At 43.3% G+C, this 27,904-nt stretch overlaps 1 protein-coding gene across 1 annotated transcript; it reads right to left on the bottom strand.

The window, feature by feature from the left end:
- On the bottom strand, window positions 1–26,340 carry LOC140397078 (scavenger receptor cysteine-rich type 1 protein M130-like). Its single transcript, XM_072486111.1, has 6 exons — window positions 26,091–26,340; window positions 11,863–11,957; window positions 8,894–9,242; window positions 7,481–7,798; window positions 6,794–6,835; window positions 1–119 (listed from the first exon to the last, which is right to left on the bottom strand). The coding sequence occupies exons 1-6, from the start codon at window positions 26,338–26,340 to the stop codon at window positions 1–3; spliced, it is 1,173 nt and encodes a 390-aa protein (XP_072342212.1).
- Between the last annotated feature and the right edge of the window lie 1,564 nt (window positions 26,341–27,904).

Genomic DNA, 27,904 nt, shown 5'->3' with positions numbered 1-27,904 from the left:
CTACATACCCTGAATATTTGAGCATTCATCTTCAGGGTGTACGGATCCAGGATCAGTGTCACCCAAACTGTGACTGCTGTAATATTCAATCTGGTTGAGAGTGTTAATCGTTGCAGAATCTGCTAAACAGAAAGTGATTGGTTAATGGATCAGTTGTTTGTGGTGGAGTCATCATAAAGTCATCACGACACATAATATTTCAACCAATCAGAGGCGAGGTATCAATAACTTCACCATCTTTGTGACAATGTCCTGGAATTGATACATGACTCCACTTTGGAAGAACATTCAGCTTTGGGAGATCAGGCGAAGAAACTGCACAAACTTTTCAGGACAACTATACAGAGGAACATAGAGAGACATAGAAATATGGAACGTAGGAGCAGGAGTGGGCCATTCGGCCCTTCTAATTCGTTCTGGAAATCATCATATGTGTTTTGGCCTCAATTACTTTTTGTAGTAGCAAATTACACAATATCATATCCAAGTGAAGGAAGTAATCCCGATTGCATTTTATAGGTTTCAGATAGATGCCACAAACGCTCTGCATTCTTCTGAACTCAAGCGTAAATTATCGTAAAGGACTCAATCTTTCCTCATATATCAGACCCACCATTATATGGATCCATCTGGTAAATATTCGTTGCACTCCCTTTATGGCAAAAACAAATCACCCCTCAGATAAGGTGACCAAAACTGTACAATATTCCTGGTGTGGTCTCACGAAGGCCCTTTATAATTGCAGCATGGCATCCTGTTCTTCTACTTTTATGGCCACCAAACCAGTTGCCTTCTGTTCCACCTGCTGTACCTGGAGGATTAACTTGAGCGACTGGTGTGAGAAGACACCCGGGTCCCGTTGCACAAACCCCTCTCTCAATTTGTAACCAATCAGATAATATTCTGTCTTCTTACTTTTGCTGCCAACCTCACATTTATCCACATAACACTACATATTCCCTGAATTTTCCCACTCAGCTCGGCCAAATCACACTGAAACATCCTTGCATCCATCCTCCTTATAGCTCACCCTCTCGCCCAGCGTGTGTCATCTGAAGTGTTGGGCGTATTGCATTCTTTAAATCATTAATGTATATTGTGAACAGCTTGGGTCCCAGCACTGAAACATGCAATACCTCAATGGGCATGACTACCATTCTGAATTTTTTTTTAAATTCCTACTCTTCTGTTTCTTTTCTGCCAAACAAAATTCCATCCATCTTAATATCCTCCTCCTAATCGTTTGCGCTTCAATGTCACTTGCTAATAATCGGGTGAGGGTCATTGTAGAAAGCCTTCTGAAAGTCTAGGTAAACCAGGCCCACTGTCCCACCTTATATATTCTACTGATTATATGCTCAAATAATTCCAGTCGTACTCATAAGCATGTTTTCTTTTTCGTAAATCCATGATGACTCTGCACGATTTTATCACTGTTTTATAAGTGGTCTGCTATTAAGTTTTTCATAATGACTCTAGAATTGTCCCCACTACTGACGTTAGGTGTACTGATCTATCATTTCCCATTTTCACTCACCCTCTCCTTCTGGATAATGGGATTACATGAGCTATCCTCCAATAATTAATTACAAAGTGCAAATCATCATAAAAGATGACGCACAATGCATCAACAAGATCTAGCGCCACGTTGGTAAGTAGCCTGGAATGTATATTATCAAGTCCTGATATTTATCGGCCTTCACTGTCATCAGTTTCCTATCTCCACTTCCTGACTAATACTGAGTTTCTGCAGTAAACCCTATGTTGCAGAAAATGACTGGTTTGTTATTTATGTCCATCAGGTGGACAATAAATGTCACTTCTGTCATCTAACAGTTCCGTCCGTTCGGATAGTTATTGTGTCAGATATCGCAGTGGATTAAATAATATAAGGCATAATCCGTGAGGTCTGCATCAGCCGTTGGGTGTTTGATACAGAACCGCTTCCCCTCCCACAATAATTCCCTCTGTTTCAATTTCACTGAAGGTAAATACATCAGAAGTGGATTTAGATCGTGGAACCCGCGGGCAATGGTTCAGGGAAGAGCCAGAATGCGCCAACTGGGATCATTTTGCTTCCTTTCTGTTCATCCATTCTGGATAAACAGCACCCCTCAATACTGTTCACGTTCTTGTACATTGTGTTCAGCCCTCCCCTTAACTGTTCTTGTACTTTCGTAATATCCTGTTCAGATCCATACAATCTACTCCAATTCCATCCAACCAAAGTTCGATTGACTTTGATCTTCATTCTTCTACCTTCCAGTTGTACCTGGTTTAAAATAAACTTTTATAAAAGCAACATACTGCGGATGCTGAAAATCAAATTATGTCACAGTCAGATGGTCTGGCAGGAAGAGTCACATGGTCTCAAAGTGTTGGATTTGTTGGTCTCTCCCAGAATCCTGCCACACCTGCTGACTTTGTCCGGAAATGTCTGTTTTCCCGGTGTTAGAAATGAACATTTGTGTTTTATTTGGTTTTAGTTGACCTTTTTACTTTACATCAGATTACTTTTCTACCTTTGTGTTCTTAATCCCTTTTAGTAAGTATGCCATTTAAATTATTCTTAATTTAATACATGACATGGTGCCTTTTCTCACAAAGTTTTCATTTATGTTAGTTACTTATGTGAAAATTAATTTTCCAATCGTATATCTATTCTATCAAGTCAGCACATCTCCGCCTACCACAATTTGAGACCATCGTTAAAATGTAGTTTTGACTCCAAACTCAAAGTTGATCCAACAAATTACAAACAACATTCATCTTAGCGCCTATTCATGCAGAACGCATTCCTAACCTCCTTCCGTCTATATGGATGCATTTATTCCCAGAATTTAGTCCTTCGATCACTACCAACTGGGACTAATTCTTCTGCTTTCCACGTGACTTCATACTCATGAAATAACCACTTGTTTTTCGTGTTTTTACTCAGAACAGAGGACATGATGTTACTCTCTTCAATAGCTCCAATGAAAGCGGACATCCGAAGATGCACAGCCTCCCGCTCAGCAATGCACCGCAGTGCCAGACTTCATTTATCTGTCCAAGTTATGGGGTGGAACCTGAACCTGAAAACGTCTGACTCAGAGGACACATTGCACCTACTTATCACCTAGCTGACAGCTGTGCTCTGGTCTCATTCATTAGTGTATTAGGTGCTAACTTCTAGCCTAATATTAGACACCAAGATTTACAGTGTAAACCATATCTGCTCCGGCGCCTTTAAAACAATTCGGCGTTGTTGATTATCTGAGAGGTCCTATTTGAAAGATGCGCTGACCGTTCTAATATTCTTTTATTTGTATTGATTTTCTTCCCTCCTTTAGTCGGAATTTTCCTCTCGATAATGTTCAGCGGATTGATGTTTATTTTCCTAGACATTCTTCTCATCCTTTATTAGTAATATCCTTTAGTAATATTATTTATTAGTAATATCCCTAGCTTTCCGCTAGGAGCCTGACATTACACCTTTAGTCATCATAGATTATCATAGATAATAGATTATCATAGATTTTACAGTGCAGAAGGAGGCCATTCGGCCCAACGAGTCTGCACCGGCTCATGGAAAGAGCACCCTACCCAAGGTCAACACCTCCACCCTATCCCATTAACCCAGTAACCCCACCGAACACTAAGGGCAATTTTGGACACTAAGGGCAATTTTAGCATGGCCAATCCACCTAACCTGCACATCTATGGACTGTGGGAGGAAACCGGAGCACCCGGAGGAAACCCACGCACTCACGGTGAGGATGTGCAGACTCCGCACAGACAGTGACCCAAACCGGAATCGAACCTGGGACCCTGGAGCTGTGAAGCAATTGTGCTATCCACAATGCTACCGTGTTGCCCAAATGATTAGTAAATAACTGCAGTACTGCCTCTGCTATCTTTTCCATTTATGTCCCACTCTCCCCAAGTGCTATATCTTGCCGCCTCGTGAATACATTCTGTGGGAATGGATTCCACAGGCTCACCACACATTGGGTGAAGAAACGTGTCCTCATCTCTGTCCGAAATAGCTTACCCTGAATCCTCAGACTGTGACTCCTGGTGTGGACACACTCATCATTGGTAACATCTTCCCTGCATATACCCTGTCTAGACCTGTTAGAATTTTGTAAGTCTCGATGAGATCATTTTCCTGAACTTCAGAGAGGACAACCCTAACGTACTGAATCTCTCCGCATTTGACAGATCTACCATTCTTGGTATCAGTCCATACCTAGGATCAGTCTGATAAACCTTCGTTGCACTACCTCGAGAGCAAGAACATCCTTCCTCAGAAAGGGAGACCAAAACTGTGCACAATATTCGAGGTGTGGCAGCAACACATCCCGGCATCTGTACTCGAAATTTCTTGCAATGAAGGCCAAAATACCATAATATAATCCTAATCTTTTATTGTCACAAGTATAAAGTCACTGCGAAAAGCCCCTCGTTGCCACATTACGGCGCCTGTTCGCGTAAGCTGATACGGGGGTTGAACCCACGCTGCTGGCCTTGTTCTGCACTAGAAACCAACGGTCGAGCCCACTGAGCTCATCCAGCCCTTAACCTCCTTTACCGCCTGTGCATCTGCATGCTTACCTTCAGCGGCTGGTGCGCACTGACTCCCAGGTCCCGCTGCACACTCCCCTCTCCCAATTTACAACAATTCAGGTGGTAATCTGCCTTCCTGCTTTTGCTTCCAAAGTGATTAACCTCACACTTATCCAGATTATACTGCATCTGCCATTGATTTCCCCACTCCCCCAACCTGTCCAGAGCATGCTGTTGGATTCCGGCATCCTCGTCACAGTTCACCCTCCCACCCAACTTGGTATCATCTGCAAGCTTTGAAATTTTCATTTACATATTCCAGCAGCCGCTTTGCCGATACTTATTTGAAGCTGAACGTTGGCGGAGGCAAATGGAGCCGCGGTGCAGCCGTGTGGGAAACTCCTCCGGTGCTCTCTATGTTATGCACTGGCCGCCAAAAACATCCTGGAACAATTCGGGATAGTGGGAATCGAATCAAGATCATTCGTCATCTGAAGATGAAGAAATACAGATCTCCTTGTTGCACGAGAATGGTGTTGTGCATCCAGTGCACTGAAAATTAAACTTGTTAAACCTGAACCGGTATTTGCCCTTGTAACTTGGTTTTGAAGTGAATACAGAATGCAACCCTGAATCACGGGTCTGGATGGAAACCTTGTAAGGTGGAGTATTATATATTTCTGCATAAATTGGTTGGTAGAAACCAGATGGTGAGTCCCAGCAGCCAGTGAGAGGACCTGTTGGCGGGAGAGCGGAACGATTAGCATATTGTCACAATCATAGTTAGACATATAATTCCAGATTGACTCATTTCAAATCTCCCTCTTTGCCGATGCTGTATTTGTACCACGGAACACAGAGCATTACTTTGTGTCTCTGGATGATTGGCCCAGTAATAATTCCACTGACTCGATTTCAAGGATCAGTAACGGAGGGATTTCCGGGCCACTATTGCTCTGTCCATCAGATATGAATCAAAATAACTTGGTGCGAGTTAAGATACAGGGAGCAGTTTTGTTTCTCAGCCCCAATCATAGTGGTTCACAAGACAAAGGTTCATCAGATTCTATAGCCAAAATTCTGGATGGAAAATGTCGCCAGCCTGTCGCCAGACGGTCAGAAATCCATACCAAGCTTGACGGAGCAGGACTTTCCCCCACTTTACCTGTGTGTCATTGTGGCCTTGGAAAGAACTTTCAAGGTGTTTTGATATTCCTTGGTATATGAAGTCTTTGGACCTGAAGCGGAGCTTCTGACTCGGCTGTGGGCCCAGTACTCACTGCACCACCAGCAGAGATCCACTGATATCAGAGTGTTTGTTGTGCTGGGATGCAGAATGTAAAAGATAGAAAATGTTCCATCACTTCTGAAAATGGCGGCTGATTCCATTCAGAGAAGTTGACAGTGGACATCGGCACAGACTGTGCAGGCTTACAACGAATACTGAATGGAACAATATATATAAGCAGCTAAACAAAATACTGAGCTCAGAGTTTAAAGTATTTTCATTCAATGTGTTGATCTATTGTTACAAAAATGAAACTAATTTCGAGTCTCCTGGACGGCTGATGAAAATTCCCTATTTTAAGTGTAATGTTTTGAATCTATTCAAAGATGTGCAGGTTAGTCGGATTGACCATTCTAAATGTCCCCTTAGTGCCTATGGTTAGGTGCGGGTACGGGAATAGAGGGTTGGATCAGGCCTATGTCGGGTGCTCTTTAGGAGGGTTGGTGCCGATTCGATGGGGCGACTGGTCTCCCTCTGTACTGTACAGTTTATATGATTCTATGATGTTACTGTTTCTCGAATACCTTGAACGAAATGACTGACCAATAGCATGTTATTTTCTGTCTTACAACCGACTGGGTACAGTTTGGGGAAAGAGACATTGAAGAGAAGATAAAGCAACATTCAAAATTCAGTGTGAGGGGCACAATCCGATTCGAGCCGCACCTTTTATTGAAATCTTCCTCTGCATTACTGTCACCAGGGCGAGTAACTCACAGATCAATAGGACTCCGAGTGATATGCAGATAACAAGAGGAATGGAAGTGCTTTCACCTTCAGGAGCTGTATTAAAGATTCAGGAAAGTTTTCACAAATAAAGGTTTCACCGTGTAATTTTCAATGTTTACATGATTATCATTTTGAGAAATCCTCACAACAAGGCAATTCCAATGTCCAATTATTCCCCGAATATAAAAATAACAATAATATTGAATGATTTCTATCAACGAGATGTACCTTCAGGCGTGGATGTAGAAGAAGTTGGAGAGAAAAGCGGATCTGTGGAACATGTTGAAAAAAATAAACAATTATTTGGTTTTGATGTTCGAAATTCAGCTGTTATTCTTAATTTATAAACGTGCTTCATATTCAGCACCAAGAACCAAACACCCCTGTCCAGCTCAAGCTCCCACCACTCTGTGCGATGCTTACCGGAACAAACCACACTGGCGTCTTCCTTGTGATCACAGTCAGCTTGAGGCCACAACGATAAAGGACAATCAGAGAGAAAGGATTCATTTCCAGTGCACTTCACCTCATCCAGCCAGGTAGTACTGTTACCCTGGCCAAAAGAGGCCCCTCCTGGGGCCAATAGAGAGGGACCACACTCCAACTGCCCCAAGTATTGTTACACAATATCGCAACTCGCCCGGAGCATTTGGTGTCACCTCCAGCCAAGCGCAAGATTTGTCCTCAATTTGTCAAAGAAAAAATAATTATTACACTTGACGTGACACAAGCGCAGAATACAATCAGGCAGCTGTTAGAAAAGATGAAGGAGAACCTGATTCTCCACCGCAGTCCTTGAGACTGTAGTGTGGTCCCTTTATTGTGTTTCCCCCTGTTGATAAGACAGACATGTTGAATGAAGATGACGTTAATATGTGAAATTACATCTGCAAACAAAGTAGTTCATTGTGTTACCTGAACAAACAATACCCGCATCTTCCCGATGTTCACAGTTGTGTTGACCCCACGGGTCTCCCTGACATTGCCAAAGCGTCGTCTCATGTGACAGACATTCGATCTCATCGAGCCAAATGTGGCCGGTACCCATTCCAAATGATTTAGCGTCATAGTCAATGAAATCGGCGGTGCCGCACTCTAACTGTTTACAGATCACATCTGCATCACGGTTCTCCAGTTTGTCAGAGCACACTGTGCCCCAGGTCCCATTGTAGAACACTTCCACTCTCCCCTCACAGCGATGCTTTCCATTAACCAGACGTAGCTCTTTGTGTTCTATCAATGAAATAACAAACACCCTGTTGGTTCAATTGACCAATTGTTTATCCACAGTGCACTGCAATACATATGTTCCGCCAGTTGAGTTAACATTTTCATTGATATTATTTCAGAAAATTAACAGAAACGAGCAGCTGAAATCAAACGATACAGTCCATAATAAGTAAATGTGAATTCCAAACCAGATATTTACATGATGTACCGCATTGAATGACTAGGAAACTTTGCAAAGTTTAGTGTTGGGTGAAGTTACTTGGTTATGGGGATTGGGTGTGGAGGTGTTGACCTTGGGTAGCGTGCTCTTTCCAAGAGCCGGTGAAGACACGATGGGCCCAATGGCGTCCTTCTTCACTGAAATTTCTATGATAATCTATGATGAATGCGTTCCTTTAAATCAGCCTGGATTGTCAGCAGAGCTTTGACAAGTTCCCACATTGTTAACTCAGGTCAGAAAATGAGAAACCAGCGAGTCAGTAGGAAAGTTGCTGTAAAATTAGCTGTAAATTATTCTGTTAGTTAAATAGCAGAAGTTCGAAAGGATGTTCACATGGATTGGTGCTGGTGTTACTGTTCCTGATGATATACATCAACTATTCGTACTTTGCCCTCACAAGTAAAAGTTCCAAATTTATAGGAGGCAGAAAATGGGGCAAGCAGTTAATTCTGAAGAGGACTGCACAATATATAACAGACACGATGGGCCTAGAGGTCTTTTCTGTGCTGTGGATCTGTATCACCCTGTTACGACCATCTGTTGTACGAATAACATTCACAGTGAGTTCAGGAGAACATGTTTTTCTTCTGATTGCCAGAAAGTTGGATGAAAGTGAAACTCAGTAAACATAAGATACTTGAGGCGGACAGCACCGATGCTTTTACACTGAGAGAAAAAACGGAAGTGAGAGGAGAAAGAATCGGAAGGGAACATAGATCCGGTAGGCTGAATCAACGTTTTAATGCTATTTGTGTGCAGAATAAACGCCACACTCGGCGTTAGTCCAACTAACCTACGTCCGTGCAGTTCCGACCAAATTCGGGGATATATCTTCAGTATGAAACTTCGCTTATAACTGAAGGAAATACGATCTTTACCTGAGCACATGATCTCCACATCTTCTTTATGATTACAGTCGTGGTTTCCCCACAATGCATGGGGGCATTGCCAGATAGACGATTCGTTCCCGGAGCAGTCCAGCTCATCAAGCCAAATGGTGCCTGTGCCTGGTCCAGACGCAGCAGGAAATGGAAGCTGCAATGCATTTCCACAACCCAGCTGTTTGCCAACCACTTCAGCGTCTGTCAGGTCCCAGGTATCGTCACAAACTGAGCCCCAGATCCCAGAGTAATAAATCTCCAATCGGCCAGCACACCGGCTTCCCCCGTCAGACAGACTTAACTGTTTGTGTCCTGATAGAAAATAATGCAGTGGAATATTATCCTTCTAACACAGATTCATATCACTGTTTAATTCAAACTATTGTGTAACAGCCGGCTGAATTAAAATCTCCCTTTCAAGCTGCTGTTCACAGGTAAATGAATACTTGTTGTCCAACACTTTTGTAGTCTTACCTAAATGTATAATATGGTGACTGGAAAATAACGCCGTGAAGGCAATGTGGAACTGCTCTTCAATGGGACGTAGGGAAATGCCTGTTCCGAAAATCTGAATCACTGATACAAATCATTAGGAAATTGATAAAGCACGCAGTGGTTAGCACCGCTGCCTCACCGCGCAGCGGTCCCAGGATTAATCCCGGCCCTGGGTCACTGGCAATGTGGAGAATTCACATTCTGCCCGTGTGTGCGTTGTTCTCACACCCACAACCCAAACCTGAATAGCGTATGGTGATTTGGTCACGCTAAATTGCCCGTTAATTGGAAAAAATTAGTGGGTACTCTCAATTTATTTTATAAAATCTGCACCGTGGTTTTAGGGATTGGCCCATTCTATGCTGGATAGAATGTTTCGCCCGCAATTGTCTAATTATACTAATTAATTAGTCTAAACACAATCCCTTTAAGCAAACATTTTATGTTATGTTTTTCACTGCATACTGTTTTGCTGCCCATATTTCATCAGATATCGCCATAACGTTCTTAATGGTACAAATCAGAAAATGTTCAATGGGTTGGTAGCATCATTGAGAGAAAAAGCGGCTTAACCGCTCAAGCACTGACCCTTCCCGCGAATTCATCACACTTCCGGCTGAAAGTTTCAGAAGATCCATTTTCTTTCAAGACAGGAAGATTTCTCAAATGCCTAGCTGGGAAACCAATCTTGCTCCCTTCAAAAACGCTAATGCAAACAACACTTTCCAAAGTGAACCGCGCAAATTTGATCTCACCAGAAATGCCCACCGTAATTACATTGCCTCACACACTCCCCCCGCCTACCAAAATCACCTATTTGATCTATCCTGCACTTTCATCCTATAATATAATTTAGCTTTAGAATATCATTGTCATGTTCAAATGCACAAATACATCAATCGATCCCTCATACTTAATAAGGAGGCGTCTTCGTAGTGGTATTGTTACAGGACTACTAATGCAGAGACCTGGGGATAGCTCTGTGGGCGCGGCTTCTAATCCCATTTTGCGAAATGGTGGAATTTGAATTCAACTAAAATCTGTAATTGGACGCCTATTGATGACCATGTCACCATTGTCGATTGTCGTAAAAACCCATCTCATTCACTAATACACATCAGGGAGGAAATCTGTTGTCCTAACCCGCTCTGACCTACATGTGACTATAGCCCCACACACAAATGCGGTTAAGTCTTAACTTCCCCCAGTCTGAAATAGTCTAGCACTCCACTCAGTTCAAGGGCAATTAGATTTGGGTAACAATTGCTGGCCCAGACAGCGACGCCCACATCACAAGAACGAACAAAAAAAATCAACAGCCCCGACATTGGCTTTTGACAGACAATATCAGAATTCCTTTACATAGAACATAGAAAATACAGTACAGAACAGGCCCTTCGGCCCACGATGTTGTGCCGAACCTTTGTCCTAGATTAATCATAGATTATCATTGAATTTACAGTGCAGAAGGAGGCCATTCGGCCCTTTGAGTCTGCACCGGCTCCTGGAAAGAGCACCCTACCCAAACTCAACACCTCCACCCAACACCAAGCACAATTTTGGACATTAAGGGCAATTTATCATTGGCCAATTACCTAACCTGCACATCTTTGGACTGTGGGAGGAAACCGGAGCACCCGGAGGAAACCCACGCAGACACGGGGAGGACGTGCAGACTCCGCACAGACCGTGACCCAAGCCGGAATCGAACCTGGGACCCTGGAGCTGTGAAGCATTGTGCTATCCACAATGCTACCGTGCTGCCCTTAAGAACAAATAAATCATAAACCTTTCCTCTCCCTTTCAGTTGCGCTGTTGAAACCTACCCCTTTGGCCAATTCATTTGTCATCGTTGCCATTGGTCCTTATTGGCTTTGTCTGCATTTACTGTGGGCGGGACCTAGAGATTTATAACGTTGTTCAATCTGTCAGCATAGTTCCAAATATGTGTTATTACTGCCCATGTTCATCCTGGCTCCAATGTTAAATAATTGGTCACACAGGCCCCTGAGGAAGAAATGACATGTTCCCATTGCCCATGACACATTTCCCATTGATTTCAGTCACAGTGACCTGTTTATTCACCTGAACACAGAACACCTACGTCGATGCTGTCAGTGTGAGGCGACTTCGGTGGGATTGAGCTGCAGTTCCAGAGATGCGATTCGTTTCCTTTACAATGGACATAATTCACCCACACTGACCCTTCACCCTCTCCGTATTGTGAAGAGTTATATGAGGCTATCGCGGCTCCGCAGCCCTGCTGTCTGCAGACCACGTCAGTGTCATTCAGGTCCCATTGGCTCTCCTGGACTCTGCCCCAGCTGCGGTTGTAGTAAATCTCCACTCGCCCGTCGCAGCTGCTACCCACATTCATCAATCTCAGTGACCAATTGTCATCTGTGTGAAGTGAGACGTTGAGAACAATGGTAACAGTGAAACAAATTAACGCAGATTTAGATCATCTTTACCCCAGACTGCTTCTCTGGTGCAAGAGTGAAGGGTGTGACTGAGCGGATGCTGAGCACTGTCAGGCAGGAAGCTGAACAGTCAGCATTCGTGGTCCCTGTCAGAAACAATGACAAAGAGGGATAGAGTCATGCAAATACTGTTTATAGAAAGCCAGAATTCGCTCGCACGTTGGCCGGTATATGTAGAAAGATCCTTATTAGGTACTGCACCAAATGCAACTCTGTTTTTTTAACATTAGCAAACGCATGTACACCTAGCTGGAGATTAGATGCTGGGGTTTGGACATAAATTTCCTCCAATATGGGCAACAGTTCTGCGGAAGAGGGATCAGGGAATGTTGGGATAGGTTGCAGCTGAACGCAGTCGCGTCCCAAATCCTTCCGGTTCAATTGGCTAGTTCCATCGGTATGGTCAGGACAGATTTGGAAAACATTTTGGAGCTATGAGGTAACATTAGGGGAAATCAATCGCGTGCAGAGAATCGATACAGGCAGCTAGCACGAGAGGAGGGGATATTGCGGCATTAACTGGGATTACAGGAGAAGAGAATGTAACTCCTTTGAAATTATGCTTGCAGTCTAGGGATGTAAATTCAGAGTGTGGGAAAGAATTTGCCTGCAGTGCCGAATACCGAGAACTATTATTCTGCCATTGCAAAGGTGAATTGTCTGAAACAGCTGCAGGAATATGCAAAATGAAAAAAAAAATAGAGACATTAAGGAGGAGACCAAAGTCCCGCAAACAGCCATGTGAGAGTGGCCAATAATCTGTCCTGTGTGATATTGAGTGAAAGAAAATACAGGAGTGGACACGCGGGACTTCTCCTCTAATTACCCTCAATGTAGTGCTGAGGATTTTTTAACTTCCCGATTTGACCGGGTGTTCAGAATCCTGAGTTCTGTGTAACACAGATATGGGCGCAATGTTCCCGTCGGCATAGGGCGAGGATGGGAGGAGGGGCAGGTTTAAGATATTTGACAAAATAACAATTGTGACCTCAGAGTACTTTCATAGGCAGTGAGTGGTTTGGATCGGAAATGGACAGTGTGGGTCTAATGGAGGTGGAGATCAATCATGTCATTGAAAAGAGAATTGATCAATTATGTGGAAGGGAAATAATACAGTCTGCGAGGGCACTCCAGAGCTGTGATGAGGTGAGTTACATTTCCAAAACGTTTGCACGGTCACTTTCTGTACCACATTTTACTTTGCTCTGATTATCTGGATTGAGGGCACTCACCCGAGCAGATGACACTGGCTTCATTTCCATGGGAGCAGCTAAAATCGTCCACGGATGAAAGCGGACACTGCCACAACCTGGACTCGTTCCCGCCGCACCTGTAGTTCTCCTTCCACACTGGGCCGGTTCCCTTTCCAAAGGGAGCACCTCTCGTGATGTTCTTTACCGCCCCGCACTGAAGATGCTCACAGATCACGCTGGCGGCTTCTAAACCAAAGTAAACATCACACAGCGTCCCCCAGCGGTCTCCGTGTAACACCTCCACCCGTCCTGAGCACCTGTCCTGGCCACCAACCAATCGGGGACCATGTTGCCCTGTTTCGGATATAAACACGGACCCACGTAACTTGTAGATATCCATTAGAATAGTCACACGTCAAAAGTAAGGAAAGTAAATTATACCAAGGCACCTATACCCACTGCTCACGTTCACCAAATAATCATTTTAAAGGAGTTAAAATGGTGCGGGACACTTTTAAGTAGCTGCCTCAACTCAAACGTGAGTGTTCATCCTGAAAATCAACCTGATGGAATATTGCCGATTATAGAGGGTTTAAAGGCGACATTGTATAGATTCCAACTCAGTATAAGCTGTTTAATTAAGCTTTGCATGATTAGGCCTGTTTGAAAAACGTATCGTACAGACTCAGTCCAGAGTTGACTGAATTGTTTAAAATGTTGAAGGACTTTCAATGTTTAGACAGGGCGCTGATCGGGAAATGCAGAAAGAGGCCGTTTATCGTAATAGTTTTAATTCTTGGGGATATGACGTTATTGGAAAATTCTCCATGTATTGTTCATTTCTATACTCCACTGCTTGAAAACTATCCACTTCAAGTGCTGGTATCCGAATGTTAACCGGGCATTTGCAATTATGTTACAGAGCTAACATCATTAATTTCTACCGGCAGCAAAAAATGACGTATATACTTTAGGCGCAGCACGATACCACAATGGTTAGAACCGTTGTTTCACAGCTACAGGTCCAAGGATCGGTTCTCGGCTTGGTTCACTGTCTGTGCGGAGTCTGCACGTTCTCCCCCTGTCTGCATTGGTTTCCTCCGGGTGCTCCAGTTCCCCCCCATAGTGGAAAGATGTGCAGGTTCGGTGGATTGGCCATGATAAATTGCCCTTAGTATCCAAACCAGGTTAGGAAGGGTTACTGGGTTACGGGGATAGGGCGGAGTTGCGGCCTTAAGTGGGGTGCTATGTCCAAGGGCCGGTGGTAATGTGATGGGCCGAATGGCCTCCTTCTACACTTCAATTCTATTACTGTATGGTTATACCTCTTCACCTTTTTCCTTTTGTCAATACCCTAGATCTTTCTCTATTAACAATGTAAACAACGTTAATTACTAAATTACCTATTGTTAAAGTCCATAAAGTGGATCATGACTGGGGAGACAGAGCTTGTCTATTGAAGTGTTCGATATAGAAGATACATCAATGTGCAATTAGCAATGATAATTTGTCGTTTTCACAAGATCAATTAAAATATAGACATTTACCATTATCAATATCCGTGCTTACTTTGTAAGCTCACGCCAGAAATATGAAATTAATCACTGATTGGCCGGGCATCGTGATCTCTAAATAAGTGATTAGAACTGAATATCTCGGACTTGGATTGTCTTTTGCTCAGTTACTGAAATATTGGACAAAAATGATCTATTATTCATAATTCAACACTCACCAGAACAGATCACACTGACATCGTTGCTGTGAGTGCATTGGGTCCGATTTACTGGAACAAGAGGACAGTCCACCAGGCTTGTCTCGTTGCCTCTGCATTGAAATCTATCGCTGTGTATCAGTCCAGTGCCCTCTCCAAAATCACCCCCTCTTCTCACAGACACGGCGACTCCACACTGAAGTTGAGCACAGACTACCATGGCATCATTCCAGTCCCAGTCAAGGTTACAAACTGTTCCCCAGGTTATACCGACCTGGATCTCCAGTCTTCCAGCGCACTGTGCACCTTGGGATACCAATCTGGGAAATCTGTGGGCTGAGCAACAATAGATTACAATGATACAAATGATTTACAAATCTGTACACATCTGCTGAATGAGAATCTGTCACGATTAGTTTGGACATTGGCTCATTTCCGCTCCATCACGAATCAAGCAACTTACCTCCTTCCACCAAATGTTTTTGCTTCTCTCGCGACCATAATTTTTCCTTTCAGATTAACTTAATTGTCCGTATGTCTAAAAGAGACCGTCAGTGTCATGTTGCAAACACGCACTTTATCACCAGTGTGATAACGTTGACGTCTTGATTGATAGAAAGCCAAATTGAGGGGAAGTAATCCCTGACCTACCAATAGCAGCGCTGGCTCTATTCCCTGTTTCTCACGTCCATTTTCTACTTCAGAAACTAAAGGTTGAAATGTTGCCGCTGATGGAGCCGCGAATTTCACCCTGCACATGAAAGCGAATGGGCGTTTACCCGCACCGTTAACCCAGCACAGGATGCAGGCCTTGGATGGTGAAGTAACCCATTTTATTAATCAGGATGTCCTAAAGTTAAAATTCACAGCTGACATTTCACTGTCGCTGTTTTCAGTGAACAGATTCCATTCGGTAGAGAATAGACAAAGAAAGATGATTACCTGAACAAATTACTCCGGCATCATTGGAATGCGGCAAGGGATAGGCATCCCAACGGTATGAAGGACAATCCCGCAGAGCGGATTCGATCCCTTTGCATTGCACCTGCCACGTCACAATGGGTCCGGAGCCTTCACCAAAGTGAGCGCTGCGCGGTGCAGCGCGCGCGGTGCCGCAGTCCAGCTCCCGACACACAACAGCGGCGTCCTTCGTGTCCCATTCATAATCATCCACTGTCCCCCACTGTCCCTTATAGTGAATCTCCACTCTCCCAGCGCACCGACTGCCCACATTGCTCAGTCTCAGCTTCACCGCCTCTGTAAAGTACAGAAATAAAATGCAGAGTTATTGGTCCCCAATGCTGCGGGAAATATCGGAATCATTGGTAGCATTGGGCCGTTTACAGGAGCTCAACAAACACGCAGCAAATATTAGACATTGCAAATGTAAGAGAGAATCTTTCTAAATGGTATAAACACGGGGCGAATAGTGGGATATTTAAAAACAATCCTACCGGCTGCGTCAGCCTGGAGTGTGCATCGGCTCAGAATTTATTCGCTCAGGGCAGCACGGTGGCGCAGAGGGTGAGACCTGCTGCCTCACGGCGCCGAGGTCCCAAGTTCGATCCCGGCTCTGGGTCACTGTCCGTATGGCGTTTGCACATTCTCCCCGTGTTTGCGTGGGTTTCACCCACCACAACCCAAAGATGTGCAGGGTAGGGGGATTGGCCACGCTAAATTGCCCCTTAATTGGAAAAAATGAATTGGGTACTGTAAATTTATATTAAAAAAAGAATTTATTTTCTCTACACAGGTCAAGATTGGAATAGTCAGCGGTCTATCACACGGATTGGCCGAGCACAGTGAGATTCCAATCCTAGTGCGGATTACAAGATATCTGCCATCACCGCCGAGCCAGCTGCGTCCTCCCGCTCACCGCTGGAAGGGACAGATATGTAATGTGCTGCCCGCTCAGGGAGGGGGCGGGAGGGGAAAATGCGGTGAACCCACTGCCTTCGGTGGAACCGGATGATGTCGACGGCGGAAGGACCGTAAAATTCCACGATATGTCAGCGCTGGCTGGCAATTCGGGAACTGAATATCTGTTTCAGACCGACAGCTGTGTCTGATTTTTCTCTAAGCCCACGGACACAATCAATTGTCGCTCTGAAATATCCAGCATTAATCTCGCAACAGGAATTAATTGATAACGTGTCAATAATTAAACAGAAAAGCACTGAGATTGTCTCACAGATTTAACATTCAGTTGGATGCGTTGGGCAGGAAAATATCAGCTATGAGAATGAAAGCGATTACCTGCTGAATCAGCCTGGCTGCTCCCGGATCTGCCTGGAAGAAATAGTTGAGAATTAGTGCTCACTGGAACACGACATGAATGAAACTGTCCAAATCAAGCATCACAAAGGCAAACCTGGAGCTGCGTGTGGTGCAGTGGTTAGCACTCGGACTGCGACGCTAAGGACATGGGTTCGAACCCCATCCCTGGGTAATTGTCCATGTGGAGTTTGCACATTCTCCCCGTGCCTGCGTGGGTTTCACCCCCACAACCCAAAGATGTGCAGGGTAGGTGGATTGACCACGCTAAATTGTCCTTTGATTGGGAAAATAATAATTCGGTACTCTAAATTTAAAATAATACAAACAAAGGCAACACAGTGATTTGTTTTATTAATTCACCACCATAATTCACACTTAATGATAAAATATTTCACCGAAATCCAGGATCCGACATTTTCTTTCTGGTTGAATTTCATGAATGTCAGGTAGAAGGAACACCGGGAATTGTGATTAAATCGATTGTAACATGGCTAATATCAGTAACGTGTCAACATTTACCCAGAATTGTTTTAACTGCCAAAATGGTGAGCTGCTCCCAATATTCCTGAGGTCATTGTCTCCCACAGATCATCATGACATTTGCCATAGTCACCCTGCAATACCGTCGGTCTATGTTGACAATCTCACGAATCGGCTAACTATTCAAAATGGCGCCCCCCATGATGTTGGGGACTCCATAAATCATGGTCACATTCTACGTGCTCGCTCAATACTATTCATTTTTCCTTTATATACTCCCAGACGGGAAGAACGGTGGCGCACTGGGTCAGCCTTGCTGCCTCACGGTGCAGTGGTCAAAGGTTCGATCCCGCCTCTGGGTCTCTGATCGCGTGGATTTTGCACATTCTCCCCGGGTTTGCGTGGATTTCGCCCCCACAACCCAAAGATGTGCAGAATAGGTAGATTAGTCACGCTACGTTGCCCCTTAATTGGAAAAAAAATGAATTGGGTCCGCTAAATTTATTTTTAAAAATAAAAATATATATTCGCAGACTGGTCAGCCAGCGTGTCTGTCAAATCTCCTGATTGCTTCCAACCGCTCGTATATACACTATTAAAACTATGAAAAACTATTAAAACTGGATAGAGATTCCTCCGTGCTGTTGGTTTGCCGAAATTTGGCACTTGATACCAAAATTAACAACGATAATGTAAATCCTGTATCTCCGCTTTCTATAATATCGAGTGTTCGTCAAGTGTGGCCGATCCTGGAAATCCTCAGTCATCCTTAAGAACTCAATCCTGATAGTTATACTGCCTATAAATCCATCTTTTGATACCCATTGCCTGACTTATGGAACATATTCCAATAGCTACTCAGGAATGTCACAGCCACAATGGTCTCAATGGAATATACAAAACGTATTTACTCCATTCCGTCTTTTGTTGTCCTGCTCCAGTTATAAACAATCCTTTTCCGAGTTAATCTTCGTAATGTTTCCTCAGTTATTTTCCATTAGTTTGCTCTAAAAGCGCATTGCCACAGACAATGACAAGCCATAAAACAGAATCATTAGGGGAACCTCCAGATAAAAGCACATTTCTATCGATGGGCAGCTCACCCATGAACTTACTTGTCAGTGTGTCATCTGCAAAAATACATTGAATGGTGCTGGACAATTAAACAACGCACTGACAAATGAGTATACACAAATATCCCAATCCACAGCGATGCAGGACCCCAGCAACAACTGTGCAAAAGTTATGACAACAATTATCAGACAGAAGTGCCCCGTGGGTGATTCATCCCGGCCTGCACCGGAGGCCCAAGCATCACGAATTCAGTCAATTCGCCCTCAACTCCTGACACAGTAAAGACTGCAAATCACCTACAAGGCACATGTCAGCGGTTTCATTAAACTTGCCACGTCCCTGAGACATTCCCGCTAAACCAACGACCACGACCATCGAGGAGAACGTCAGTAGTAGATTCCTGGGAACAGCGACACCTGGCAGACCCTCTCCAAGTCATTCACCATCCGAACTGGGAAAGATGTGGACCATTCCTTCACTGTAGCTCGGTAAAAACCTACAAACGCCTCCCCCAGCCAAACAGCACGGTGGATGTACATAAACATCAGGGATTGCAGAGGTGCATAAAGACACATCGCCACCAACCTCTGAAGGGCAAGGAGGGCGGGACAATAAACGCAGGTCTTGCCAGCGACACCCTCATGCAGTAAGTGGATTTTAAACAGTAAACTGTAGCAAAGCGTCAGACATACTTCCACAGCTGCTTCCAAACCCCGGACCTCTACCGCCCAGAAAAACACGGGCCGCAGACATGTGGGAGCACCAAGAAATGCAAGACAGCTGCAATGCGGCCTGGGAACTATATCGACATTCCTATATCGGGAATGATCCCTCCTTAACCTCACTATGCTTGTCCGTATACAACGTGTTCCGCTGCCGGTGAATAAGCCGACTCAGAAACATTTAACGTTAAATACAGGCGGGATGTGAAGGTCAGAATATTTCTTGCGCATTTTAATGTAAATGTATCTTCCCATGGCGGATTGTTCTATGTGTCGATAATAATAATATTTTATTTTAAACTATGGCACGTGAATTGGAGAGTTGTCAGAAATAAATTTAAATGATACGAGCAGAATTATTAAAACAAATATTGATTATAGGTAAAAAGAAATAATTGTCAGCGGACCCAGAATATGTGTGAAAAGTGCAACTTCAATTTCATAAAGTTACATCACACCAAATGAACTCGTACTGGATGTGAGTTTAGAATGTAACCCGTTATGTATGTTATAATTCCGGGACCGGATAAAATTTTATGGGATCTTTCAGTGGAAGGTGAAGATACAAAATGCTTCACACGTGTTTTACGAATAGACGATGGAGCAGGTGCAAAGAGATTGAGGAACAGGTTCTCATTACATTCTGCAGAAACCCGCGTGAAATAGGGAATCTCTGTGGAGAGGCTGGAAAATCCTCATTGTTAGACAAACAGACAGATGTCCATTTATGTTTTGGAACATATTCGAGATTGTAATTGATATTAATCATACTGATAATGGTTAAAGTAACATTGGCTCCAGCTTAATTTAATTTCCACATTTACAATATTAATACACCGTGTCCAACAATCCAATTACCCAGAATAAGGTGCTAAAACAGTTCACTGTACCGCAGACCAGGCACACAGCGGTTCCATTTAGATACAGCTTTGCCTAACCTGAGGGTGTGCTCAGTGGGCAGTAACTACAGCTGGAGTCAGCAACTTAACAGGCATCCAGGACTGCGGTACAATCTATTCTAACTATTTGTAGCCGGATCAGTTGAACTCGAATTTCAATTCCAGTCTGCTATGTCTGCACAAAAGCCGCAGCTGAACATTTTAAAACGACCTCAGTCTGGAGTTACAGTCCGTGTTCACTCAGTTTTTGATGTTAATACTGGTGACAAATTTAAAGTATCTATTAATCAGATGCAAGATACCCTACGTATGACACTGCTGTGATTATAGTTGGAAAATTATTTCCCTATTTGCCGACAACATATTATTCCATAAGATGCCTGTTCTTAACTTGACAGTAACATCAATATCAGTGCAGGGACGAGTGTCGGTGATTGTTATTAATAGTTAGAGGTTAAAAACTTTAACTTAAGAGACTCGTTTTGAATAGCGAGGAACTGAACTGACTCATCGGCATAGGACTCAGCAAAATACCCGAGATGAGAAAGGGAATGAAGAAACAATTCTGAAAATGTTGCTGAACACTGCCTGGTATACAGCAAAAATAAAAATATGGAATGGGTTTGCGCAAAATTAGTGACGACAAAAAGAAAGTAGAAACATTGCACAGAAATACTAATTTAACACGACGTGGTTATATATGAAAGCATTTCTGAGCCGCTTATGCAACAGTATTCACAAAGCAAGTTTCCCACAGAATGAGTAAATCTCAGCTTGTGAGAATGTTCCTCACCCCCCCCCCCCCCCCCACCCAAACAAAAGTAATTAATAACAGCATTAATTGCTCTTGTAATTCCTGTGTTAAGATACACTTTTCCCGCCGTCAGCTCACTCCCACCCAGAGGTTTTCCGGCGGTGTGGGGTGTCTTCAATGGGAAATCCCATTGACAAGCGGCGGGAGTGAAAAATCCCGCCGCCAAAGAACGGCGCGCCGCCGAGAAACACGCGGCTGGGACAGTGGAGAATCCAGTCCGCTGTGTATCCAATTTGCACAACGCTGTAAGGTTGTTAAAAAATATTAATTTTCCCCGGACACGGACTCATGTGGAAGGTCGACTGTGGAAACTCTCTGACAGATATATATGGAGCTTCATGGCGATGTTAGTGCAGTTTAAACTCACTGCATTGGCTTATACGTCGGCTTCCATTCAACAATAACAACATGACATTCTGGTGCAATTTAGCGTGGCCAAAGTCTGCACATCCTCGGCACCATGCCGGGCAGCCTGGATTTAACTGCTTCAATCAGCGGCTACACACTGAAAACGGACAAGCTCACTTAAATACTTCAATGTGTTTCTATAATATGCTGTTTCTATAATATACAGGGGTGGCGGATGCCAAAGTAAACCCATCTGCTAATGTGTTTATGTTCAAGGACAGATTTAAATCTCAATTTGATGTAAATCTCAACTGAAAATTTTAAAAATATGTAAATCATTTATACTATATTCTAAATTTACTTGAAAGGGGTGGATTTTAATATGAAACAAAGAATCTAAAATATTAAATAACGAGAACTTCTGCCAGTTAATTTCCCAGCTTTATCGGGAAAGCTGAAGGTCACAGAAAGCTGAAAAGACATGACTGAAGGTCACAGTTGAAAATCCCCGGTCACCTTTTCCTAAAAGGAGCCCAGATTCCGAAACTCTGAGGGAAAAGTCAACTGTTTCTTCCAGGTTCAGTGTGAACTCTCCCTTTTGATTTTTAACTCCAATATCTGCAGCCTGCACCAAGAATCTCCGGTGAACGGAGATTAAAGACAGTTTCCGCTGGAGACTAGTGAACTCAGAATTATTTGAGTCACAAACATAGGCCTATTGGTCCAACCTGAGTGTATGGATGGAAGGAAATTTGATTCAGTTTGTGCCTGTTACCTGATCTTAGTTCTTTCTTCGTGCGAAACAATAATTCAATCCAAGAATCAAGAATGATGGAAAAACGCTGAGGATTTCAGTTTTTCAGACACTGAGCTTCCCTCCTCCCAGTGCAGTTTATTATATATTAATATCCCTTTAACTCCGGTATCCAATGTTAATATTCAAACGCCTATCTTCCTCAATGTAGCACATAAGCATTTTCATGACGAATAATTAGTACATCACTTCATTTGATGTAAATATTTATAATAGCTGATTTCTCAACAGGAATCAGAATAGTTTTAGTCAATAATAACTCACAGTTCAGAAGCTGCAGTGTAACTAGTGTCAGAAAGGAGCGCAGCATCATCCCGGCAGTCCTTTAATGCGATCAGACTGGAATATTAACCAGATGTTGTGCACAGACACCAGACTGCCTTTCCTGCACGATCTGAAACCCAGACTGTTCAGACAATTATTTCTTTGAGAACAGTTTGTCCTCTTCTGCATAATCAATTCATGCTGTCATGTGGATAAGGTAAACCGCCCTTTGATAAAGTGCACCAATGAGAAACAATCAGAGCAATAACACGTGAGAAAAGCCCAGGTTTCATCCACCTTCTTGTCCTGTGCGGCCCATGAAGGGAAGTAGATGACGTATCCTGCATCATAGAGTCATAGAATCTCCCACCACAGACGCAGCGGCCTATTGCAGCTGCAACGCCAGAGCCTTTTGCTTTTCCTCCACAAATCTGGAAGTGAGTGTTCCTAACGCACATGTCCCAGCAGAGCTCCCAGAATCCCGTGGTCTGAATTCAGCAGTATTCTCACCGCGCGGTCCACATCTTAACAACTCGGTGAATGAATAACTTTCTGTTCAGCAACAAGTTAATCAACAATTTCAAATCTATGCAATCTGAACATAATAAATAACTTGTGGGGGAATTAAAATATTTCCTGCTTACTCTTACAGCAACTCGCAGATGTCATTTTATTCTTTCATGGGTCATAGGTGTCGCTCGTGCTGCACGCATTTATTGCCCTTCCCAAAAGCTCTTGAGGGGGCAGTTGAGAGTCAATCACATTGCTGTGGACCTGGAGTCACGTGTAGGTTAGACCGACTACCAGACCAGGTAAGGATGGCAGATTTCCTTCTCTAAATGGCATGAGTGAACCAGACAAGTTTATCAGACAATAGATAATAGTTCATGGTCATCAGTAGACATTTTAACTTAGATATTTTATTGAGATTAAATTCCATCACTTTGCATGGTGGGATTCGAACCCGGGTCCCCATTTCATATCCTGGGTCTCTGGATTTCTCGCTCTGCGACAATACTACTCTACCACCATTTCTATTTGGAGAACTATATTCTCGAAGGAGGCACAGCCCAAACGATGCAATTTCTCGAAATAACAGCAGACCCGTCCCTATGGTATTAATCTGCGAAATATAATCCATATCCTGTCAAGGAACCTCAATCGTGCAGCCTAAAGTATCTGAGAAAAATTGTACAACAGTGAGAAAACACATTGATATAAGCCAATGCATGTCGAATATGATTTCTTAATAGTCTCCATCTGCACTTTATTAACTCTCCTGGCTGTTTCTATTTCTCTCTCTCTCGCTCTCTCATTCTCTCTTTCTCTCTATTACTCTATCTATCTATCTCTATCTCTCGCTTTCAATCTGTCTCTCTCACCTCTATCTAAATCTCTTCGCAATCTCTGCGTGTGATGGTGCGGTGTGTGTGTATGCACATGTGTATGTTTGTATGTACATCTGGCCTTCTGTTTTTGGTTCGACGTTCATAACTAAATATCTCTTTCCAAATATCTATCTCTGAAATTGCAATGCAACATAGGAACTGGAAAAGGTCATTCAGCCCATCGAGACTGCACTGTGATTAATTAGCTGATCCGGGGCCTAACTCTATCTGATTTGATTTAAGGGCTTGTTGAGTACTAAGTAATCCGTGGCCCATTTCCCTTAATGTCTTGGTTTATAGAAAGGTGTGTTTGTCTCCGATTTCAATTAACAGCTGATGGAGTATGAATTGCCGTTGTTGGAAGTTTGATCCAAATCTCTGCCACACTTTGTGTGACGCAGTGCTTCCGAACATCTCCAAGCAGCTGAATCACTTTAAATTTACCTAATCTATCCTTTGGTCTTGATAGATTTAAGACGTCGATCAGATCACCTCTTAACCTTTCACATTCTAGAGGAAATTTGTCTAATCTCTCCACTTATCCCCTGACGTTAAAGTGTCATTCTCCTCAACCTAGCCTGCACTCCCTACAAGGCCAGAATATGCTGCCTGGAGTGTAATGGCCAGATCTGCCCACAGTACTCCAATTGTGGTATAACAAGGGTTTTGTAAAGCTGCAATACAACCCCTGCATATTTATATTGCAGTCCTCTAAGTATAAATGCCAGCATTCCATTATCCTTCTTGATTACCTTCTGCCCTTCTTCATGGAATTTGAATTATCTATTGCTTTTGGAAAATAGTGTGAGGGACAGGCTCTGTGATCATTTGGACGAAATGGACTAGTTAGTGACAGACAGCACGGTTTTGCACGTAGATGGCCATGCCTCACCGACTGATTGAGTTTTCTGAAGACGTAACAAAGAAAATTGATGAGGCAAGGGCTCTGGATGTAGTTTATAAAGACGTTAGTAAGGAGATTGACAAGGTTCCACATGGCAGACTGGTAGAAAAACGAAAATCTCATGGGATTCGTCGTGGGATGGCCAGATGGACACAGAATTGGCTTGGTTGTACAAGGCAGAGCGTAGCGGTGGAAGGGTGTTTTTCAGAATGGAGATCTGTAGCTAGGGATGTTCCGCAGGGATCGGTGCCGCGATCGCTGTATACATAAATGATCTGGAAGAAAATGTGGGTGGTATTTTCAGTAAGTTTGGGGATGACGTGAAGATTGGCGGAGTTGCTGATCGTGGCAAGGATTGCCAGAGTACAGAACAGGGTATAGATAGTTTGGAAATTTGGGCAAACACATTAAAGTTGGAGTTTATTCCGGACAAAGGCGAGATGATGCATTTTAGAGTATCAAATCTAGGTATGAATTATACTGTAAGTGGCAGAACGCTCAGGAACATTAACAAACAGAGGGATCACGGCGTGCAGGTCCACACTTCCGTGAAAGTGGCAACACAGGTGGCCAAGGTGATTAAGAAGGTAAATGACATGATTGCCTTCATCAGCCGGGTCATTGAGTATCGGAGTTAGAAAATCACGTTTCAGCTATTTAAAACCTTGGTTAGGCGCATTTAGAATATTGCGTGCAGTTCTAGTAACCACATTATCAGAAAGACGTGTTAGTTTGGAGGGAGTGAAAAGTAAGTTCACCAGGATGGTGCCTGGTCTCGAAGGTGTTCACTATGAGGAAAGATTGAATAAACAAGAATTGATTTCGCTGTAAAGACAGAAGCTGAGGAGACACCTGATAGAGTTCTACAAAATTATGCGAGGCATAGACCGGGTGGGTAGTCAGCGGCTTTTTCCAAGGGTGGAAGTGTCAATTAGAAGGGGGCAGAGATTCTACGTGAGAGGGGGAAAGTGTAAGGAAGGTGTGCGGGGTAAGGTTTTCACACAGAGTGGTGGGCACGTAGACCACGCTGCCAGAGGATGTGGTGGAAGTAGGCATATTAGCAAAATTAAGAGGCTAGGTACATCCACATGGAGGAAATAGAGGAATACGGTCCGAGTACAGAAGGTTTTGTTTTTTAGTTAGGGCATCATGATTGGCTCAAGATTGGAGGGCCGAAGGGCATGTTCCTGTGCTGTACATTTCTTTGTTCTTTGTTCTGGGCAGCTGAACCCACAGGCCCCTCTCGGATCCCCCTGAATTTAGTTTCATACCATCTCGATCCAGAAAGTATCCAGGTATCTCCTTTCTTGGTCCACAATAGGAGGCCTAACGCTTTCCAGCGTCCTGCCCTAATGAATGCTCAGGCAAATAATTATTCACCGTGTGTGCAAAGTTGTCACAGTCATTGACAATATCCTCACTTTCAGTCTGCAGCGGGCCAATAGTGCTCCTGATCGCCGGCGTTCCTTTTGTACAGCTGTCAAACTTATTCTTTTTCATTTTGATGCCCCTTGCAAGTTTCATTTCATTATTCATTTTTGGTGGCCCTTCTAAGCTGCTTTGTGGCCCTTTGTCAGCCATGTTCTTCTTTCACAAAGGTTCCCGTGCAGCATACAAGCACAATGCTGTTGAACCTGACGTACTGAATTATAAACGCGACAAATAAAATGTTTGAATGACTTGAATGATGTAGCAGCATCTTTGGAGCGAAACATGCAACCCTTCATGAAAAGGTGACCTCAGCAACATAGCATCCAGATTCAGCTGAAAGGCAATTTCGCACTGAAACTGCAGCTCCGTCAGTCAGAGAGAGCCGTGCGTGAGATGGAATGTTCACCTGAAATCAAGCAGGCATTGGAAGACTAAATTGTGTTTGCTAATCCGCCTGAATGCGGGGTTTATAATGGAGAAACAACACATCCACAGGAAAACCTGAAAACAAAGTAAAAATTAAGCTCGAAATGGATCTTTTGATCATCCTCATTTAAAATATCATGTTAAACCTGGCCACCAACAGATTCAGAGGCAGCTCATCGATTATATTTGAAATTAGTCAGATTTTATATTTGAAGCCTATTGTGACATTTGGTTCCACATCCTGATTGCACTCAGTGTTTGTGCTGACACAGTGTGATTTTCACTTTTCAATGTCCATCGCAGAATGCAAAATCCTTTACCGCATATACCGTACATTTTTAAAATCTATATCAAAGCACACCCAGACGCACGCGGACATGTACTGCCGTGTCCCCAATCCAATTGGAACATGATAGAGACAGTGAAGTGAAATGTCTATTTCCAACTTTTCTCTCTATTCCTGAAGTTCAAACGGCCCTATTTTAAACTGATCTTTGATGTGGATCGCGATGTTGTCGTATGCTTCAAATAGACGTTGTGTCAAATTTATAACATTTTCCTGGCTATTCTGCAAGCAAATCAGCTGTGTTCGTGAAATATGCAGAGGATTATTGTCGGTGATCCTGTACAGGGATAACTAAAGATTTGGGGATGCATTACAGATCATAAATCGACAAGACGTTGGGGCAGAAGTAGGTCATTTATCCAATCAAGTCTGTTCCACAATTGAATACTGTACAATACTGATTTGCAATGATAATCTTCTAGACCACTTTTACCCGTTATCCCAATATCCCATGATCCCCTTATTGATTTAAATTATATCTATCTCAGCCTTGAACATACTTAAAGGAATGACACGCAGTTTAACTAAGGATTTCAGCAACCTATTGGGTTTTATATAACTTTAAGTCTAAATGGCGGCTCAATCTCAATTAACTTCTAATTTGCAGCGACGTATTGCAGAAATACGCTATTAAAGGCTCTGTTAAAATATAGTAATTCTTCAATTGAATTTAATTACTTTTCAATCAGACGATCGAGGCCAACATTACATTTCTGAGCGTGTTTGCTGCCTGTGCCCAGCTTAGAGTGACAGAGTACGTCAGGCCAATGCCGCTCAGTAATCGTTCATTATTAATGCACCAAAATTCTTGCACCTTCATCGGTCAACTTGCCAGTCAGTTGAGTAAACGTGCTGCAATATTTATCGAGCTTCTGGCACAGACGTAACGCGCACTGTTATATTTGATGAGAAGCTGACCAATTGGCATTGAGACATATTTTG

The sequence above is a fragment of the Scyliorhinus torazame genome, chromosome 20, assembly GCF_047496885.1.
Source record: "Scyliorhinus torazame isolate Kashiwa2021f chromosome 20, sScyTor2.1, whole genome shotgun sequence".
Lineage (NCBI taxonomy): Eukaryota > Metazoa > Chordata > Chondrichthyes > Carcharhiniformes > Scyliorhinidae > Scyliorhinus > Scyliorhinus torazame.
Note: the sequence above shows the minus strand (reverse complement) of the source record. Positions and strands in the feature narration are given on the sequence as shown.